Raw genomic sequence first — 23,103 nt, forward strand, 5'->3', positions numbered from 1 at the left:
TGAATACGAAGTTATCTCTAAAACTGTTGAATTGATGTTTTATCAAGTGTATGCTGTGGTCCGAAGTGGAAAGATAAAGCCCGCTTAGACCTCCTCACCGTGACTAAGCCCTGTGTAGACTACATGCTGTGAATCTTGAAACAAAATAGATTCGGAGAAGGGTATGCGCAACCAGGATATTGTGGTGTGAGGAAGGAAGGATACGGTGATAAAAGAAACAGACCGCAGTCCAAACTGAGGCAAGTCAGCGAGTCAGTATATCACCATGTCGCCTGTGAAGTGGTACTGCTGTTGTCTGGTGCTCCTACAGAGTTTGGCCGTGTACACAGAAAACATCTGCTCTCTCAAGGCTTCTTGTAGGGAATGTATCAGCACACCCGATTGTTACTGGTGCTCTAAGCCGGTAAGTCATTTAATTACGAATGTATGGTATGGGACGCTCATCAGGATTAATTGATTCAAGAACTAGAAAGAAAAAAATACAAAGAAAAGCAGCTCGATTTGTTCTGGATGATTTCCGACAAAAGAGTAGCGTTACAAAACTGTTGCAAAGTTTGGGTTGGGAAGACTTGGGAGAAAGGAGACGAGCTGCTTGGCTAAGTGGTATGTCCCGAGCTGTCAGTGCAGAGATGGCACTTTACCATCTGGTACAGTAAAACTGAACGTTACAAGCAGGCAGTCTGAATGGCGTTAAATTGTTTGCACACGGTAGCCAATGCCATGCAGTTATTATTATTATTATTATTATTATTATTATTATTATTATTATTATTATTATTATTATTATTATTATTATTATTATTATTATTATTATTATTATTTTATTACAGAATAAGTTTGTGTAGTGTCTTTGAAAGTAGGAAAGATCACAATATCAAGATAAAGTTGGAATTCAAAAGGACAAACTGGGGTAAATATTCATTTATAGGAAGGGAAATTAGGGATTGGAATAACTTACCAAGGGAGATGTTCAATAAATTTCCAATTTCTTTGAAATTATTTAAGAAAAGGCTAGGAAAACAACAGATAGGAAATCTGCCACCTGAGCGACTGCCCTAAATGCAGACCAGTGGTGATTGATTGAAGCAATTGAAGCACCGCACCAACCTACCTTTTCGCCTACCTACGACTTTCTCCTAAACTATTCGACGAAGGTTGTTCTTGTCCCGATTTTGAAAGAAAATGTCCCATGGATGTTTACTGGAGACGACCGAGCAAGTTGGCCGTGTGGTTAGGGGCGCGCAGCTGTGAGCTTGCATTTAGGCGATAGAGGGTGCGAGCCCCACTGTCGGCAGCCCTGAAGATAGTTTTCCGCGGTTTCACATTTTCACACCAGGCAAACGCTAGGGCTGTACCTTAATTAAGGACACGGCCGCTTCCTTCCAACTCTTAGCCATTTCCTATCCCATCGTCAACACAAGATCTTTCTGTGTCGGTGTGACGCAAAGCCAATTAAAAAAAAATGGAGATGGTAAAAGGACGAAACTTGTAAGTTTTCTCTATATGATTATAGCGCCTTCTGAGGGCAAATGGTAGAGTGTCGACCTTCAACTGAGATAGTTGAATTTTTGAAGGGCGGCAAGAAATCTAATTGGCACTCCATTTCATACGATGTCGGCATGTAAAAGATCAGTGATGACATTTGGCGTTCACTTGTCAAATTTAATGAAAACCCAATCATAGTTCGCCCAACAGAAGTTTGTTTCTCTAGCATCTGGTACAGTAAAACTGAACGTCGAGATTTACAAACAGGCAGTCTGAACGGCGTCTAATTTTCTGCACACGGTAGCCGATGCCTTGCAATTATTATTATTATTATTATTATTATTATTATTATTATTATTATTATTATTATTATACATGTTTTATTTCCACTACTAGCTAAGATACCCAATGCTGACCGAGCGAGTTGACTTCGCGGTTTGGGTCACGTAGTTCTCAACATTCGTGGCTTCCCACTTTCACGTCAGGTGAATGCTGGGGCTGTACCTTATAAGACCTCAGTCACTTCCTTCCCTGTCCTATCCCATCATCGCCATGAGACCTGTCTGTGTTGGTGAGATGTAAAACAAATAGATACAAAAAGACGTTACACAAGGTACTGTAATTTATAAATTGCAATAGTAGCACATATTTGTCCGACTCCTTGGCTGAATGGTCAGCGTTGAGGCTTTCGGTTCAGAGGGTGCCCGGTTCGATTCCCGGCCAGGTTGGATACTTAAATCGCGTATGATTAACTTTTCTGGCTCGGGGACTGGTTGTTTGTGTTTGTTCCAACACTCTCCTCTTCATATTCAGACAACACACTACACTACCAACCACCACGGAAACACGTAATAGTGATTACATCCCTCCACGTAGGATTGGTGTCAGGAAGGGCATCCGGTCAAAATACAGGGCCAAATTCACATACGCGACACAGTTCGCACCCGTGACCCCACAAGGTGTGGGAAAGGCGGTAGAAGAAGAAGAAGAGTAGCACAAATTTAATGACATAATAATAATAAGAATAATACTAATAATAATAATCCCTCTCTGTGATGTAGTGGTTAGCGTGATTGGCTGCCACCCCCGGAGGCCCGAGCTCGATTCCCGGCTCTGCCACGAAATTTGAAAAGTGGTACGAGGGCTGGAACGGGGTCCACACAGCCTCGGGAGGTCAACTGAGTAGAGGTGGGATCTATTCTCACCTCAGCCATCCTAGAAGTGGTTTTCCGTGGTTTCCCACTTCTCCTCCAGGCAAATACCGGGATGGTACCGTACCTAACTTAAGGCCACGGCCGCTTCCTTCCAACTTCCTTGTCTGTCCCTTCCAATCGTCCCATCCCCTGCCAAGGCCCCTGTTGAACATAGCGGGTGAGGCCGCCCGGGCGAGCTACTGGTCATCCTCCCCAGTTCTCCCGACCCAATGTCTCACGCTCCAGGACAGAGGTGGGAGTCCGAGGGAAAAACCAACCCTGGAGGGTAATAAGATAGTTTAATGTCATTAGACAACATACAGTTGCACTCTCCTCTTCATATTCACACAACACACTACACTATCAACCACCACAGAAACACGCAATAGTGATTACATCCCTCCTTATAGGGTTGGTGACAGGAAGGGCATCCAACCGTAAAACAGGGCCAAATCCTCATGGGCGCTGACATTCGCACCTGCGACCCTACACGTGTGGGAAAACCGGTAGGAAAAGAAGAAGAAGACAACACACAGTTGCAATAGACGAAGTCAAATACAATAGATAAGTTAGAGTTAAAATAATATAGGTACATCTACATTGCATTAAAGGGAGCAAAGCAAAGCAAAAAAACAAAGTCACCTCCGTACACGCCACGAAGGCCCTTGGAGGAGTGGAAGGTAAAGGCTTCCACCATTGTTAACCTCGGCACGTGATGGGGTAGAGTGGTTAGCTCTACGCCCGGATTAAAGAGAGCACTGCACATAAAAGGTTTATATAATCTAACTAAGCAACTAACTAACCCCATGGCACTACAGCCCTGAAGGGCCTTGGTCTACCAAGCGACTGCTGCACATCACGAAGGTCTGCAGATTACGAGGAGGTGTCGTGTGGTCAGCACGACGAATCCTCTTTGGTTTTCTAGACCGGGACCGCTATCTTACCGTTAGATAGCTCCTCAATTCTAATCACGTATGCTGAGTGGACCTCGGACCAGCCCTCAGATCCAGGTAAAATCCCTGACGTGGCCGGAAAACGATCCCGGGGACTCCGGGTAACAGACAGGAACGCTACCCCTACACCACGGGGCCGGCCTTTATATAATCACTGAAAACTAAAATGAAAGTTTTTCTTTACACTTTGGGTTTTTTGTCTATTGAACAGTAACCGTCCGCTCTGTGGTGTAGTGTTGGCTACTGAATGCATGATTCGAAGCAGTGTATCGATTCATTCAAGTGTCCGAGTGAATCGATTCACAGGAACGGCTAGCTCACGGCACACGATTCAGCTTACTCCCAGCGGACAATGCTGAGTGGCGCACTCACTGGACGTTGACGGGGAGCCGAGCTTCCGCTGCAGCGAGACAGTGAATCGTGGCACACCGAAAGAATCGTGAACGAGCGCGGCTCAGTAAGACACAAGATACACACGGCTCCTTATCGGCTCACTGGACACTGGCGGCGAGCCGAGCTTCTGCTGCAGCGAGACAGTGAATCATGGTACACCGAAAGAATCGTGAACGAGCGCGGCTCAGTGAGACACAAGATACACACGGCTCCTTATCGGCTCACTGGACACTGGCGAAGGGCCTAGCTTTCGCTGCAGCGAGACATACAGTGAGCCATGGCCCACCGAAAGAATCGTATGCTATAATGGACTCTCGAGCTCAGCTCATTTGAAAATAATACCCATTTGCATTCACTGTCCTCTTCTTACAGGGAGGTTTAAATAATAGATGGATTTATTTCCAGTGTTAAAAAGGTAGCCAAAACATAATTCTGAAGTAGCTAGTAAGTAGGTAGGCTATTAGCTTATACTATTTATTAGTTTAATGAATCTTAGTATTATAACTTAGTTGACATTTGACAATTAAACTCGACTCTAGCCTGCCCTATGACTATGAGTCATGCTCATGACCACTCAAAAGTGCCTGTTTTATATTGGGAAGAACGGCTCAGTATTCTCTCAGTTCATATGTCACATCGTTGCACAAGACTTCAATCATATGTGGACAGACGCAATAACTTAACCAACAGTATGTTGAATCAGAAAACCAGCGGGCTACTGTACATCTCGGGTAGCCTTTACAAAATATGGCGAAATAAAAAAAATCCTCAGCTGATAGAAAAATACATATTTTCAAAAATGACTGGGCTAGTTCTCGTGCGGTTAGTATCGCGTAGCTATGCGCTTGCATTCGGGGGATGGTGGGTTCGAATCCCACCGTCGGCAGCCGTTAAGATGCTTTTCCGTAGTTTCCCTATTTTCACACCACGAAATCCTGGAACTGTACCTTAATTCAGGTCATGGCTGCTACCTTCCTAATACTAACATTTCCCACCCTGCGTCGCCGGAAACCTTCAGTGTATTAGAGTGATTAACATTTTTTTCTAAGAAGACTTCATAGTATGAAGACCAGATGGCAGCTGCGAGCACTGAATGCTGTTGCTGCGCTGTTTTACCAGCACATACTACACAAATGCAGTAGGAGCGGTGACTAATGTGCCGTGAATCGGATTACTGTATCGTTTCAGTAATGCGAACGGAATCAAATGAATCGATTCAGTAAAATGAATCGAATGTCCCATCACTACTGTGGTGTAGTGGTTGGCGAGAAAACTGCCACCCCCGGAGGCCCGGGTTCGATTCCCGGCTCTGCCACGAAATTTGAAAAGTGGTAAGAGGGCTGGAACGGGGTCCACTCAGCCTCGGGAAGTCAACTGAGTAGCGGTGGGTTCGATTCCCACCTCAGCCATCCTGGAAGCGGTTTTCTGTGGCAAATGCCGGGATGGTACCTAACTTAAGGCCAAGGTCGCTTTCTTCCTGCTTCCTTGTCTATCGCTTCCAATCTCCCCATCCCTCCCACAGGGCCCCTGTTCAACACAGCAGGTGAGACCACCTGGGCGATGTACTGGTCCTCCTCCCCAGTTTTATCCCCGACTCAAAGTCTCACGCTCCAGTACACCGCCCTTGAGGCGGTAGAGGTGGGATCCCTCGATGAGTCCGAGGGAAACCAACCATGGAGGGTAAACAGATTAAGAAAGAAAGAATAGTAACCGTAAAGCTGATCATAACCTACCTATTAGGAAGGTAATGACTTTCATATTCGCCCCTTGACGAGTAAAAACTGTTTAATATCAGACTTTTTAGATATGTTTTCAAGTTACTACGATAGGTAGCTTATTGAATAATTTAATTCTATTATATCTATAATTTTCCGGTGCCTTTTTCAATCTAACGTGCGGTAAATTTAAATCATTCCTTCTCCGTGTATCGTACAAGTGTACATTTCTACGAGATGTCAGATCATCGAGATTTTCTTTAATATTAAGGATTCATTGAAATATGAATAGTGATGGAAGAGTCATAATAGCAATTTCTTGAAACATAGGCCTGCATGGCGCCCTATTGGCCTTACCTTTCGTACATCTTATTACCTTATTTTACCGCTTATACACATCTTATGCGCCTGCGTACTTTCCCCATTGTATAGTGCCGTATGTTAAATGCGAATGGAAGAAAGCATAGTATGCGGACATCTGATTACTACTTACTGACTCTTTCATCTCCGAAGTAAAAATAACTCTCTGGTCAGTCTTTTACATAACCTTTGTGTGTGAGTATACCAGGTTAACTTACAATCCAAATGTATTCCCAATAATTTGACGGAGCTATGTTGATTCTCATCTAAAGATGATTTAATAATACATAACTTCTGTCTTGTTACTATTTAAAAATAGTTTATTAGTCTGCAACCAATTGGATGATTTCTGATGTCATCTGCGTAGAGTTCTGACTTGCAGAGTAAATTACTTACAATGTTTGTCCAACCCTTGTCCCGTTTCCCTACGGGGTCGGGTATGAGGTGAGATGAATCTGTCGTGGTGGGTTTTTATGACCGGATGCCCTTCGTGACGTCAACCTCATCAGAGGAGTTAATGCGATGAAATGAATGACGTGATATATGATAGTAGGGATAGGGTGAAACCCGGTGCCGCCACATAGCCTACTCCTGTCGAATAGCACCATGGGGTCTGCTCAAGGCTTAACGTCTCCATCCGACGGACGAATCACCATCAACAGCGTCATATGCCCTCACTCCATATGAGCACTGCGGAGAGGGTTGGAATTTAATCCAGGCTTTTGGCACGAAGTCTAGTGATTACAAATTGTATACCACCACCTCCCCTACCCTGCCGACCAACATTCTGATGGTGAATTTTTTTTCGACCAACGGGACTCAAACCGGCTAACCTCGGTGTCAGACGGTTTAGACTTCAGCGCCTTAACGATCATGGCCACCAGGCGGGCTGAGTAAATTACTTACAATATCATTTATATTTACGAGGAAGTGAAAAGGTCCTGTAACAGAACCCTGAAGTACGCCTGTTTCTACTTCGAGTGCTACAGATTTTTGGTTTTCAACTTGTTCAATTTGATGTCTATCATTGAGATAGTAAGATAGTATTTGAATAATAACTCTACATCTTTAACCCCGTTATATTCGAGCTTTCTTATTAGTATATCATGTGGTACTGAATTAAAGCTTTACTGAGGTCTAACAATGTAGCAAATGTTGTGAGGTGAGACTCCAAAGCCTGTATTACCTTGGTCACTAGAGTTTCTACACCTTTAACGGTGGATTTACAAGTTCTGAAACCAAACTGTGCGATATTTAATAAATTGTACTTTTCAAAATATGCTGATAATTGCTCCTTTATACAATTTTATATTATTTTAGATATAATTGGAACAATTGAAATGGGTTGTTAGTTTCCTGGATCCAATCTGTCACCATTCTTAAAGACAGGTATTGTGACTGTAAATTTCAAACAATCTGGAAAAATTCTTTCAGTCAGTATTGTACCTTACCATGTCCTCTAAGTTTTGGCCTTGCGCAGCGGAGAAGCTGCATGGATCGTTCGGTTGAAAAGCGTGTCTCAAAATCTAACTAAAATTAACTTCAATCGAATAGGACAGGATTTAATATACATATTTTAGTAAATGAGAAGTCGCGAAATAAAGGGTGGAACCAATTTAATATCAAAAACGCATGAGAAATATGATAACCTTAAAAATGAAAATTCAAAACAAATCAAGATTTACAAATTATACAAGAAAATTCGACGTCACAAATGTGAGTCGCAATTTGGGTCTCGAACCCAAAACAAAACATCGTGAGTGGAAATTACGGTGGTATATGTGTATATTCGCTGAGTGTTTAGATGAGTTAATCCACGGATGGCACGAAGCCTCAAGTTTACTATACACTGCAACTGACATACAATTATAGACTCGCGTATCTCGCCCCAGTTTAACAAGTCCGATTAAGTCGGTAAACACATATAAATAAGAAAAAATACTGTCTTGGAACTGACACATTTCCCCCTAAAGAGCACTGAATTTAACTTAACGGGATCCGCCCGGATAACTGGAGAGGTCAGAACCCCGCAACCAAAAATCTAGTTCGTGCTGTACACTCATTATACAACGCCGCACACAAATAACAAATGACAAAATGAAATACACATACAAACAAAAGAATATACACAGAAACAGATCCTGAAATAGAAAACACATAAATGCACTTGATGTCGTCGTCTGGTATCCTGGTCGCGAACTCAGGATATCACCAGCTGTATCCTGCACAAGTGGCAAGTCTCGGTCGACCAGGCTAGTATTACCACCTGGCTGTAAAAGTGATTGAGTAACGGAATCGAGCTTTAACTGCAGACAGACCTCCCTTGCCTCGGTCAGAAACATAACGGTACAGTGTGTACACTCATTCATCTACCACGTCTTGGGTCGCTGACATTGAAACTACCTGAATTCCTCACAAATATTTATCCTTATGGCTTACAGAAACGAGCTTCAGCTGCCACATCGGCAGAAAGGTGACATACATAAGCCCTCTTCGCATTTTAACATTTGCGTTACAATAAATGCTACATTAGGGGTCACAGTAACCCATACTTCACATATACAGGGTGAAGCGTAATTCGCGCACTCGGGCGTCGCAGCGCGACTCCTCACATGCCAGCAATAAAAAAATGTCTCTTACAAATTTTCGTCTTGCGAGTATATCCGGTAGAAAACGGACGTTGACGAGTAGCAATCTGGCAACACTGTAACCATATGTAGGGTAACTACTGCTGTCAGCACGTTCTCGTCGTGCTGTCCAGTTGGTGCAGCGGGTAGAGTTTTTGGTTGGCATGCAGGAGGTCGATGGTTCGATCCTGTGTTGAGGGGCATTTTTATTTGCTAATTTCCATCTGACATTACCTACTGTAATACAGTAAGACACCGTTTCTGAGGTCACATGTATTCTACATTTACAACATTTTGTAACGCTGAAACAACAAATACCTGGTTAGACTAATAAGAAGTAGACAGCTGAAACAAATGACCAGTCATAGGACAGAATAACTGCACAAACAGTATCACTTTCGATATGCTAAAGATGACAGCACAATACAATAACACAACATCTACTTGTCATTTACATACGACATGTATAATAATAATATTATTTGTTTCACGTCCCACGAACTACTTTTTAAGGTTTTCGGAGACGCCACCATACTACATGTAATATGATCGCGCAGATGTAACACATTAGCATTAATACTGTCCATATTAATGACCGCATGACCTTCACAACAGAATACGTTGTCCTCGAAACAACAGACGCTCAAAGTGACCTCTCTGCACGTCCAAACATTGCGCAACCCGCCGGATCATACAGCTCTGGACCCTTCGCAGCATAGCTGTGTCCACAGTAACAAAAGCAGCATGAACACGCGCTACCAATTCTTCCACATTTGTCGGCGGAGTAGAGTACACGTGCTCCTTTAGGTGTCCCCACAGGAAGAAGGCGCACCGTCATGTTGGAACCATATCCTCTGCCGAACATGTAGTGGAACATCTTCCAGCGCATCAGGCAGATAGTTTGAGAGGAATGCATGATACCTTCGTGCAGTCAACCGGTGAGGCAACATGTAGGGACCCATACACCTGTCGCCCAATATTCCGGCCCAGACGTTATTACCAAGGCGAACTTGATATCCACGGTCGCGAGTGACGTGCGGGTTAACCTCACACCAATGGTGGGCATTGTGCAAATTGAAGACACCCTCACGTGTGAATGCTGCTTCATCCGACCATAGTACCGTGTTCACGAAGTCATCGTTGGCTTCCTGCACCCATATGCACCCGCTGATGGCGATCTGCAGGATGCAGGTGTTGCGTGCAAGAATAATGATAGGGGTGCAGCCCATGCTCGTGCAGCACGTTAACGACCATGCGTTGCGAGACACGCAGCTGCCTTCCGACGCTACGTGTACTTCGCCGAGGTTCTTGGTGTATGACCTCCAGAATAGCTTCCTCAGTAGCTGGAGTACGGCGAGTCCGTGGACGATGTCTGTCACGTGACGGTGGAAGGAAAGAACCTGACTCCCGAAGGCGGACCTCCAGACGACGAAACACATTTTTATCTGGATGGCGTCGACGAGGATATCTAGCAGCATATTCACGAGCGGCAACAGCAGCCCGGTTATCAGATGCACCAAGGACCAGAAGCATATCCACATATTCATCGTTTGTGTATGCCATACGTCTGCCTCAGTGGTTTAGAAGTTTATAAGACGGACATTCGATACGTGTACGCATGTACATTGGAGTTTGTCATGGGCGCGTTACTCCGCTCGCCACTAGTCCCTGTCTGGTGGACAGCGCATACACTACATACTAAACACGCCGTCAGTCCTGCGCGCTGTTCCACCTAACGCGCATAACCTCTCTGACAGATAATGTTCTGCATGATTCATCCCGAAATGGTGAAATGGTCGGTTTCGAATTACACCGTTTCTCTAACAGTAATAGACATGATGTTTCCACAATCCCATCGATATAATAATAATAATAATAATAATAATAATAATAATAATAATAATAATAATAATAATAATAATAATAATAATGCATTGAGATACGTGCTAAACAGCATGCGGTTACCAGACGCAATGTTGAAAGGCAGAATTATTGGGATCCTGGTGATAACACATACAAATTGTAACCGAGTTTGGACATTATTCGCAGAGCACGTTGCTAGGCCTACTGGTAACGTAAGGCCCTAACGAAATGTAATGGACCTGAACGAGGCAAGAATAATAGTTGGTACTAATCTATGGGACCATTGGAGGAGGGGTAAAAAGAAAACAGGTTTCACATCTAGAAGATGAAGTGGTGCGAATAAATTCACGCCCACGACGTGGAAAGGGCGCCTTTCAAAGCTGACCAATGAAAACGATTGTTTGTCCATCTCTAGGATCGTAGTATGTAAGTGCAAATGGTTTCTAGAGGACCCACTGCAATCGTTGTTGACGATTACGATGCCATACCACCTGGACTACATTTACAAAATAAAGAACGTACGCCTCAACCCAGGATCGAACACACGACCTCCTGCATGCTAACCCAAAACTCTATCCACTACACCAACTGTACAGTACGACTAACTTCTGCTGGCAGAGCTAGTTACCCTACATGTGGTTACAGTGTTGCCAGATTACTAATCTTCAACGTCATTTTTCTGTCGGATATACTCGCAAGACGAAAATTTGTAAGAGACATTTTTTATTGCTGGCATGTGAGGAGTCGCGCTGCGACGCCCGAGTGCGCGAATTACGCTTTACCCTGTATACTCATTAGCGCTTCTGGCGTCTCGCATCTCGCATCTCGAATACACAGGTTCGAATCCTGGCTTACTCTCGGCCCATTATATAAGCCATCTCTCGGCTAATCTCAGTAACCCTCTCGGATCACCCCCGGCCGGTTAACTAAGCCTTCACACGGCTAATTTCACTGTCATCTCGTGGCGGTAGTACACATAAATATCTGGGCTGAATCCGGCCTCACATCTACCCCCTCTGGGTTCACTTCTCACCTTCGGCTACGGATCGGTCTGTTGCATATAAATCTAAAAGATCCTCGTTCATCATAACGGTGGAAATTATTTCACTGGTCTGGCTCTAAGCTGAAAACAATGCCTCATGCAACTCATGCACATCCTGACATTAACTACAAGGTATTCAGTACCGAGTTCCCCGCTCGAAACAATAGAGGTAATCATACCTCCGAATTTAACTGACGAAAATTACACCACTAACCCTCGCACCACCGGGCGAGTTTGCCGTGTGGTTAGGGGCGCGCTGCCGTGAGCTTGCATCCGGGAGATAGTGGGTTCGAATCCCACTGTCGGCAGCCCTGAAGATGGTTTACTGTGGTTTTCCATTTTCACACCAGGCAAATGCTGGGGCTGTACTTTACAGTAATCAAGGCCACGGTTGATTCCTTCCAATTCCTAGGTCTTTACTGTCCCATCGTCGCCATAAAACCTATCTGTGTCGGTGCGACGTAAAGCCAATAGTTAAAAAAATCCCTCGCACACTAAAACGACGCTAAAGAAACTATATAAGAAACACATAATAAACACTAAAGTAATATTACCCTCATACCTTCTTAAACAAAACTAATAAAACACATGGCAGGCGCGTATCGTCAGCCCCAAGTTAAATTAATTAAAGTATACTTAAAATGACTATGCTAAGACATTGAACTTACATAATGAAATATTTACATGATTAATAAAGGAGCTTATATCGAGACTATATTGTACATCATGCTTAAAAATTGCAGTTTAACTCATATGATATCCTCCGCCATTTGCCTCCGGCCACCATTCGGAGCTCGTAGTAGAATTAAGCCATCATGAATCTGCAGACGTCAAATCTGGAATGCTGACATTCGACTTCTGGGAACGACGATCTGTTGCCGTTTGCTTCTTTCTTGTCCTCTGCAAGTCCTGGAAACTGGCTGCTGCAAGATAGTATTCTTCTTTATTACCTCGTACGTAAATGCGCACAACGCTGTGACCTATGCGAGATCGTTTTGCTAATCTCCTAATTATAATTTAGTCCCGTCACAAGTACAGTGTATTAACGTAAGAAACCGGTCAGAGACAAGTTCATTAGGCAGATAACTTTCGCGAACGGCATTAAATCACGAACTTGATCTAGTTCAGCTATTCTCGATTCACAGTATATGCTCGGACGAGCTAGTTACACCTATTAACAACTCTACTATCACTTTGTTCTAGACACTCTGATTTAGGCAATATTGGTCTCGAGGTTTCACGCGAAAGATACGCACTTCGCCCTGGTCTGTCCTCGGCTGGCTTTTCTTTATAAAACAGTTCTGTTTCTGTTACGGGTGGTATTTCCCAATTTTCTCTCCAAACTGTATTTGTGTACTAGCCGTTGGCCATCAACAGTCGTTTGAATTTGAGTGGAGAAACCCTGAAGATGCTTGCTTCTCACCACAATGGTGCAATTAGCTTTCCATAAATTAAATTAACATTTGTTAGCTCCACGTGACAAATTCAAAACTCTTTGTGACCCTCGCACGATCTCTTTTGTTTCTCTCCGTGGCCGGATGACGCAATTTTCGGGGTGTTTACCAGTAATTTTGATATAAACCTTCCTTCCCGTCCGAGGTATTCACAAGCAATCGCAAGGTCTATAACTTCCGATATGGGGATTCGCGGATTTTGCGTACGAGGGCAAGCCTAATCCCACAATTGCTATCTTGGAGGGGCCTAACCTCACAGGGCATAGTTTTACGGCCAGATGCCCTTCCTGGCGCAATCTTGGAGGAGCCTAACCTCACAGGGTGCAGTTTTATGGCCAGATGCCCTTCTCGACGCCATCTTGGAGGGGTCTAACTTCACAGGGCGCACTTTTACGGCCAGCTGCCCTTCCTAACCTCACACGGCGTAGTTTTACGGCCAGGTGCTCTTCCTAAACTCACAGGGCGTAGTTTTACCGTCAGATGCCCTTCAGACGCCATCTACCCTTCAGACGCCATCTGGAAGGGGCCTAACCTAACGCCTAGTTTTACGTTCAGATGCCCTTCCCTCCTCACAGTCGTCATCTTGGAGGGACATAACCTTACAGGGCCTAGTTTTACGACCAGGGGCCCGTCCGGGCGCCATCCTGGAGGGGCCTAGTTTTACGGCAATGTACCATTCTCGTCGCCATTTTGGAGGGGCCTAACTACACAGTCGCCAGCTTGGGCCCAGTGTTACGGTCAGATGGCCTTCCCTCTTCACAGGCGCCATTTTGGAGGGGCCTAACCACTCATTCCCCATCTTGGGTCCAGTTTTACGGTTAGATGCCCTTCCCCTCACAGGCGCCATTTTGGAGGGCCTAATTACACAGTCGCCTTCTTGGGCACAGTTTTACGGCCAGATGTCCTTCCCTTCTCACAGCCGCTGTTGTAGAGGGGACTAACTAGAAAGTCGCCATCTTGAGCTAAGTTTTACGGTCAGATGCCCTTCTTTCTTAACATGCGCCGTTTTGGAGGGGCCTAACTACACAGTCGCCATCTTTGGCCTTGTTTTACGGTCAGATGCCCTTCTCTCCACACAGCTGCAATTTTTGAAGAGCCTAACTACACAATCGCCATCTTTGGCCCAGTTTTACGGTAAGATGCCCTTCCCTCCACACACCCGCCATGTTGGAGGGGATTAACCACACAGTTGGTGTCTTGGGCCCAGTTTTACTGTCAGGTGCCTTCCCTCCTCAAGGCCGCCATTTTGGAAGATCTAACTACATAGTCGCCATTTTCGAACAAGTTTTACGGTCAAATACTTTTCCCTCATCACAGCCGCCATTTTGGAGGGACCTAACCACACAGTCGCCATCTTGGGACCAAGTTTTACGGTCAGATGGCTTTCTCTCCTCATAGGCGCAATTTTGGATGGACCTAACTTCACAGTCGTCATATTGGGCCCACTTTTTTGGACAGATGCCCTTCCCTCATCCTCATCTGAGCTAGTTTTACGCCTAGACGCCCTTTACCTCCTTATCATCATAGAGGGGCCTAACCACACTAGTCCTCCTGATCTGGCCCAGTTTTACGGTCAGATACCCTTCCATCCTATCTATCATTCTTGTAATGTACTTCTGATCTGGCCCAGTTTCTTCCTTATCTGACCCAGTTTTACGGCCAGATGCCCTTCTCTCATTATCTGGCTTTGTTTCACGGCTAGTTGTCCTTCCCTCCTCATCTTCACCCTAGTACTGTACTCCTCCTGATCTGGCCCAGCTTTACGGTCAGATGTCCTTCCCTCTTCCTTATCTGGCCCAGTTTCATGGTCAGATGCCCTTCTCTCCTCATATGGCCTAGTTTTACGGCTAGATGTCCTTCTCTCCTCATCATCACCCTAGTATTCTACTCCTCATTTGACCCAGTTTGATGGTCAGATACAGTTCTCTCCTCTTCATCTGGGCCAGTTTTACAGCCAGATGCTCTTCCCTCCTGCACATCACCCTAGTAGTGTCCTCCTCCTGATCTGACCTAGTTTTATGGTCAGATGTCCTTCTCTCCTTTATATCTGGCCCAGTTTTACAGTTAAATGCCCTTCCTGACGTCAGAGGTTTGTGGTGAGATGCAGCGATTACATCGGCATGGTTATGCATGTTTATACTTGTTCATTATCTTGTAAACTCAAGCCTTTATAGATGGTATAAGTGTGAATTTTTCTTTAGTCTCTGAGATACTCTGGTAGAGAGTAGATGACTTTTATTCCACCATGACAAGAACATTAGTAGTTGATGTACAAGGCTTTAAAGTGAATGCCAACAAATTTGTGTTTCAAGGAGGTGGCTATGTTGGATTGCACTGTGTTGTGGGCCCCAAAACTCATCAGTTTAGTATTTATCCCACCTTTCCCTTACTGTTTGCAAACAGATGAAGACAAAAAGCAGACACAGTGGATAGAAAAATAAGGTTTGAAGTGGGAATAAAAAAGAACATCTTATCGCTTTCTATCTATGATCATGAACGCTTTTTGTCAAGAGCAGATCTTATTTTTAAAGGTTTGTGAAAATAAGGAATGGTTGCGTGAGTATCTACCATCAACATGTGGAATTATAAACGTGCATGAATTAGAATGTCCATCATTTACAACTCTTCACAAGGTGCATAGTGGAGAAACAAACATTATTTACGCCATGTGTGCAATGTGCATGCTCCTTGATTGGTTGTGTAGCAGTGCATGCCGGGAGGTGAACAACATATGTAAACTGCAGTGTTGAAATGACATCCAGTGTGAAAGGAACATTTGCAGAGTAATCACATCATGCCATTTCTATCTGATAGTAAGTGTAACGCAGTTGAAAAGGCAATAATAAAGTTTTACGCTTGCAAAAAGAAACTAAACACTTTTACTGAAGAAGAGTTGAATACATTACCAAAGGCATTTTGGTCATGTAGCTGCGAATGCTGTAAAGAAGATCTGGGATAAGGTGCCTCATGAATGGACTTAAGATCCTGTTTTGTCGGAGCTTCAAACAGTAGTTTACATCATGAACAAGTGAATTTAGCTAGGAGACCTTCAGTGTGACTGTGTCGTACATGTCAGCTGATTAAATTGTATCACGGACCTAAAACTAACGAGTTGTCTTCACGTATAAACACTTATCTTGGCTGCGAAAAGGGTAAGCAAGTTGTCGCAGAAGAAGGTGAAGAAACGTGCTGGGAGAAAATTGAGGAAGCATGCTGGGCATGGACACATCAATAAGGTGATTGATCTTCTTCCTTTTGAGCTTCATCTTCCGAGTTACTAGTACTGCAGCCCTGGAATTTGACTTGACGTCCGCTTGGCACGTAGTGATCCTGGTATTAATATGTTAGGTGCTGCCTGCAAAGAGCATGACATTGCTTATCATCAAAACAATCCTGAACTAAGACGTGTAGCTGATGCACTGCCTGCTCGATCTGCATCCGATGGCTGTATCGGATGCAGATCGAGCAGGCAGTGAGCTGATGAAAATCTGCTTCGTAAAGCTATGCAGCGTATGTCTACATCTAATACTTAAGTTGCTCAGAAGATAGCAGCACATGTCGTTGCCGGCGCAATAAGAGGAAAATTGTTGCTGGGTGGTGGAATTAAACAGCGAAAACAGTAGAAATAATCTATATAAGAAAGGACAGAACAGATTTACTTGAAGAAAGAAAAAATCTATGTATACTAAAATAAATACGATTTGTAGAACATATAGCTGGTGTTGTTTGATTTGTTGAAATTAATCCTACTCTACACCATGTCCAAAATTAACGAGTAGTAATAATGTTGACTTGCAAGTTTAATCTTGGCTTATGCCGTAGAAGGAGGAGAGGTAGAGGTTCGAGAAAAAAAACACAAGTTTTAAAGTACATCCTATTTATTAATCCATGAATTGAAGATGTTAATAAAACCAAGCCATTTTACATAAAGTTTACTTCCACAACGACGAAAAACACGTTCGATTAAATAGTAATAAGGATATTTTATTTCCTGCAGTTCTTCCTCCTTCAATAGACTGTCCTGTGAGATCGCGAAGTAAATATGTAACTGGATTATTAAGCTTAACACTCCTGATTAGAAAAAATTCTGTGCTCCAGTTAGGGGCGTATCCATTTGCAAAGATAGATTTGTGTTTGCTGAAACGAACGAAGTCACCTTTTTAAAGCGATGGCAGTGCGGATCAACCGTTTTGATTACAATATAAATAGCATCTAAGCGTGGTGTGTTCTTAGTAAAAAAACGTGACTTTTTGACGATAGCGCGATGAGGTGCATCGTTGTAGGTAGACACGAGTCTAGGTAGCAGTTCAATCCAACGATAATAACCTTGAGCTGTAAATTCTCGCCACATCATTGTTTTGAGCGGACGATTAAAGCATTCTCCAAAGCTTACTTTGAGATTGCTGGACGTAGAGTAGTTATGAATGCCAAGTAACTTGAGGTATGAAGAAAAATTCTTCTTGTAAAATTCCTTACCTTGATCGGTTTGCTAAAGTCTTGGACAGTGTTTTCATTGTTCAACAATGCGTTTAAATGCGTCTTTGACTTGAGCTGCTGTCTTAGAACGCACAGGTTGTGCAAAAGCGAACTTACACATCGGTGGCAGTAAGTAGATACTTATACCCCTTATTGCTAGAGGCATACGGAATCATTTCTACTAAGTCTGCTTGCCAGAGATCATCTTCTCCGCGTGTAATAACGCGTCTTCGACAGCAGGTACGGCGTGCTGGTTTATGTAACTCGTGTGCGATCCTTATCTTTACAGGCGAGGTCTTATCTTGACGAGCCATTACTGAATAATACCCGCATGGCGTAACTCTCTCTCTATTTCTAGAATTTCTGATTTATGCCCTGTGTGACCAGTATCTTGCAAAGCTCTTAGAAGTTGTAATCGTTCAACGAGTAAGTTATGGTCATTCCAGTATCTTACGTCCACATACGACCACAAAGGCTTGTAAAAACACTAAGACCACGTGCAGTTGGTTGATGTGACGAAAACAGCTTAAAAATAAACTCTCGATACTCGTGACACTTATTTGCATTTACAGCTTCTGTCCTCTTGTAATTTCGCCGTGTTGCGCCAGTAGCAAACAATATTTCTTATATTTTTAAGATCATCTTGTAAAATGATATCCTTGTCAGGTATTCGTGAGAAAAGAAGTTCTAAGAGACCTGTAGTAGGTTCATACGTAATAACTTTTACAATGAGTCTATTGCCATTCATCTTAACATTTTCATTACCTATCCAGAAACTATTGTCTTCATGACGAATACCGTCGGTTGTGTCAGTTTGTCCTGTAAAGAGTTTTTATATATAAGGAACAAAGGATGAGCCATAGGTATTTCGAATAAAAGTCTTAAACTGATTTCGATACTCTGGTGTGATCATAACCTCAAACAAAAAAGGTACATCTTGTGTTGATGTAGAAGGTGTTTCAGCAATAACATCTGTAGTTAAAAACCTAACACGCTTAGATGGTGAAGTTTCGCTAAGGTCTTCTTCCTCATCCTCTTCTTCATCCCTATCCTGCTTCTTCTGTTCCTCATCCCGCTTCTCTTCTTCTTCATGCTTTTCTTTTTCATGCTTCTCTTTATCATAATATGTTTGCATGGAAACAAAACTAGTAGTAGACTGTGTCAATGAAGTAGAATTAAAAACTTCTTTCAGTGGTGTACCTAGCTGCGTTTTCAAAAATAAATCAGTGTCTGCTTGAATACGTTTAAGCTCTTTAAATTTCCATCGAATATTGTTTCGAGCACGAATTATATGTTTTGTAATCTCTTTGCTTTATGTTGACGTGATGGTGGTTTTTGATCAAGTGGTGACTGTAACTTTGTGTTGATGCATATAAAATTATCAAAACCCATACGATATCGTCTATACTGAACATCACTTTATCAGTAACTAAAAAGCCGTAACGATGTGATGACCAACATGCAGCACACAGACGTTTATAGTCATTGAATGTCATATCAGTGTTAACATGATCATCACGCATATGCCACATGTTGCGCTCATCTTGCCGAAAAGGCACAAACAACAATATTTGCGTTGTCGCTTATCAACTGCTTAGGCACACGAGAATAGGATTGACATAAATAGATGCAATCATGCAATTTATGCCGCCCCATAAAGAAGTATGCACGAATAACGTTTTGCCGTTCTGTTGCGACACCGTCAACTATCATAAGAGAATTGGAACGCACATCATCAGGTGATGGTACTTGCTCATGCGAATTAAATTCAAAATATTTCAATCCATCTTTAACCATATCGTGCATTACAATTTGTTGAATAGTATATAGCGGTTGATAGAGTGAATTGGCGAAAACGTAAATATTCTCGAACAGTATGCCATTTAAAGAGGTAATGGGTGTGAGTAAAATATTTTTCTTCCCACATCCCGATGGGCCTCATATAATACATCGAATGGTAAAAGGAAGCAACGTTCCATTACGTTTTTTTGTAGTTGTACAAGAACTAGGTAAGAGTTGTGGCACTATGTCACTAACAGGTAGTGTGACTTTCTGCTTTATAATCTTCATAGTAACTGAATAATAAAGTAGACAATAATAATGTATATGAAACGAAACTAACAGGTAACTGCCAGTCCATAATTCGCTCTTGACGAGTAAAGTCGTGTAGAGAATGGTGAAACTACGATATCCAAACGTTATGAAGAAGAAAACTAAAACTGTTGGATGGAAAGATGTTGTAAAGGCTGCACAAAAAGCTATTCGTGGGGAATACAATCCGCGTGAAGCTATTACTTAGGCACCATGTGTAGCAAGAGCGAGAATTTCTCCAAATTGCAGAGCAATGTTTTGTAAACGTGCACGAATAATTCCTGCACCAAAACAAGGAGGGTATATTCCTGCGCTGTTTGCTGGACTAGCAGCTTTAGGGTCTTTGCAGGGTGGTGCTAGTGCTGTATCAAGAACTGTTAAGGCTGTAGAAGAAGCGAAGCAACAGTTGAAAGCGAGTGAACGTCACCTAGACCTGGGAGTTTAGGCTCTAAAAAATTAGTTTTAGGCACCCAAAATAGCCTTTTAAAACAAGTAAATAGGCTTTAAAAGAGAAAATAGGCACTTACAATATGTTTTGAAAATGTGTGGATAGGCAGGAAATAGACTTTAAAATATTACAATATATACTTAAACTGTAACGTGATACTTTTTTACTTTAACAAACGTGGTATCCCTATTCTTAACCGAAATAACTGCAAAATTAAGACAATAAAAAAGACATTTATCAAAAACAATATAAAAAGGTCATGGATGATGTGATATATCATTATCAGTACTGATCTAAAACCTTAATACTAAAATCACTGTACACAATTACAGCACTGTAGGCATCCAAAAACGGTGTAAACGCGAATGGAGTATGTGTTTATTATTTGTGAGGAACATTCCTATAGTACCTTCATTCGTAGTTTGCTTTACAGTACATAAGAACAATCTTCTCCCAATTTTCCACAGTCAGGCTGTGTCTTTTGTCTGTTAAAATCATTTTGAAAGCAGAAAAAGAGTACTCCACACTCACAGATTTTAGAGGGGCATAGGAAAATTTACGTACATTTTTCAATTCAATTTCACTTGGTAAGTCTACATTTTCCCCACCCATTACCTGATGTACCCTTTTCAGCACTGAATAATCTGGGTTCTTCTGCAGTACACTAGACCACTTGTCTCTTATTGTTTATCCCCTACCTTGCCCCTAGCACTTTATATGTTACTCTCAGCTTCCTCAATTACAGAAAATTGCTGTTTGACACTGTTTCCTTTTTCGTCCATTTTTGTAACGGTGACTGGAAGAAATGAAAAATTTGCCTGAATATACGCAATGTCTCTCTGAACACTGGAACAATCATTTAACAGCTCTTTGACAGACGACACACATGCAGAGTTGTCCGTTAAAGGCAAATTGTCTATCACAGTCGTGATTTCCTCAAGATGTTCTGCATAATACAGGGCAGCTTCCATCCTGGAACCCCAACGGGTGATGATTGGCTGTGGTGGAAGGGGAATAGAGGGACGTTTCCCTTGAAAGATGGCTATTCTTGCTAGAGCCTTACAGAACATTTTCTTCGTTGTTGAAATGAGAGTATTTACTGCAGGAAACTCGGCCCTGTTTCTACGAGTCTACGGAAGGCATGGGCCATGCAAGTAACATGAATTAAAGAAGGATAGAAAACTTTGAGGAGAGGTGCAGTGGCAATCATGTAGAAAGCAGCATCGGAGACAAGGAGAAGGACTTTAGAATCTTCAACCTTCCCAGGATAAAACAATTGCAACCCCTTGTTGATGAAGTATGCAATGTTTTGACTATTGACTATCTCAAGCTGTTTAGAGCAAAGAAGGTGAGCGGTGGATGCCTGATTGGGTTCCAGTTTTCCTACTATAAGGTTAGCAATGTACCTGCCCACAGAGTCTGTGGCTTCGTCCACACACTACCATATGCAAGACTCCCCAATATTCTCCCTGATTGACAAAATGACCTCATTGTAACAAATATCTAAGTAGTTTTTCTTTAATGTAGATGCTGATGGGATGTGCTGCTTGGTTATTTCTGTAAAACAATATCTGAAAAGCGGATTATGCACAGCATTCCAGGGGATATTTGCTGCAACTAGGGCTCTACACATATCAGCATATAAAACATTATGGGTTGTAGGAGATATAGTTTGTGTGAGCAGAGCCTGTCTAATGTTACTTTTCATGGCTGCTTTCGCTTTGTGACTGGCAGTATCTGCATGCTGCTGAAGGTGGCATTTTTCTCCTGTGAAATCTAAAGCTAATGCAGTGAGCTCACAGTTGCGATCAGCAGTATTCTGTAAGAAGGAAGTCAGCTCCCAGACGAAACTATCTTTACATCGGTCTGTTTTCAGACCAACTTTGCTTTACGGGAGCGAAAGTTGGGTGGAATCAGGATATCTTATTCATAAGTTAGAAGTAACAGGCATGCAAGTAGCAAGAATGATTTCTGGTAAAAACAGATGGGAACAATGGCAGGAAGGTACTCGGAATGAGGAGATAAAGGCTAATGTAGGAATGAACTCGATGGATGAAGCTGTACGCATAAACCGGCTTCGGCGGTGGGGTCATGTGAGGCGAATGGAAGAGGATAGTTACCTAGGAAATAATGGACTCTGCTATGGAGGGTAAGAGAAGTAGAGGGAGACTAAGACGACGATGGTTAGACTCGGTTTCTAACGATTTATAGATAAGAGATATAGAACTAAATGAGGCCACAACACTAGCTGAAAATCGAGGATTGTGGCGACGTTTAGTAAATTCTCAGAGGCTTGCAGACTGAACGCTGAAAAGCATAAAACACTATAATGATAATGTATGTATGTATGTATGTATGTATGTATGTATGTATGTATGTATGTATGTATGTATGTATGTAATCTAAAATACAATAAAGTGATGTCAATTGGATACTAAGATGAGGAATAGAAAAGGTGAGCTATTGAATAAAATTTTTGAACTATTTAAATTAAGCCATTATTACTCTAAAGTTAATTAAGAACAAGAACACTACAGTCCCCGAAGGGCCTTGGCTTTCAATAACGGTTCCTGCCCAGCTCATGGCCTGCAGATATTAGGTGGCGTGCGGTCAGCACGATACATCCCTCAGTCGTATTGCCTTGCCTCCGTAACCCCTACCCACTGTACCTTCTCAATTGTCCTCACGATGCTGGGTCAACACCGTTCCAGACCTCATAGATTTCTAAATTACTGCCCGTACTGGAAATCGAAGTCAGGTCGCCTGGACTAGGTCTCTACAATTAATTAGAAGAGACAATATCAAAACCTTAGTTTTAGATTAATATGACATTTAAGATATATGCACATACCTGTTTTTTGCAGTACTGGCAGAAAATAATCTTGCCATCAAAAGTCATCCCTGGAAATTGTATAAGCCATTGTTGTATAAGCGCACTCTTAGATGATTTCTTTTAGGCATGATGAACAATATTCACTTACAAAGATGTTCTTTCACTGGCGA

General features: G+C 42.6%; 1 protein-coding gene across 1 annotated transcript in view; it reads left to right on the plus strand.

Annotated features, from left to right (window-relative positions):
• Positions 1-265: 265 nt before the first annotated feature.
• The window catches only part of LOC136877708 (integrin beta-PS), a 240,078-nt gene continuing 217,240 nt past the window's right edge, over positions 266-23,103 (plus strand). The window contains exon 1 of the mRNA XM_067151918.2: positions 266-403. Coding sequence (XP_067008019.2) covers positions 266-403 — 138 coding nt within the window. The remainder of the gene's footprint in view (positions 404-23,103) is intronic.

Source organism: Anabrus simplex, chromosome 7 (genome assembly GCF_040414725.1).
Source record: "Anabrus simplex isolate iqAnaSimp1 chromosome 7, ASM4041472v1, whole genome shotgun sequence".
In the NCBI taxonomy this organism is placed as follows: domain Eukaryota; kingdom Metazoa; phylum Arthropoda; class Insecta; order Orthoptera; family Tettigoniidae; genus Anabrus; species Anabrus simplex.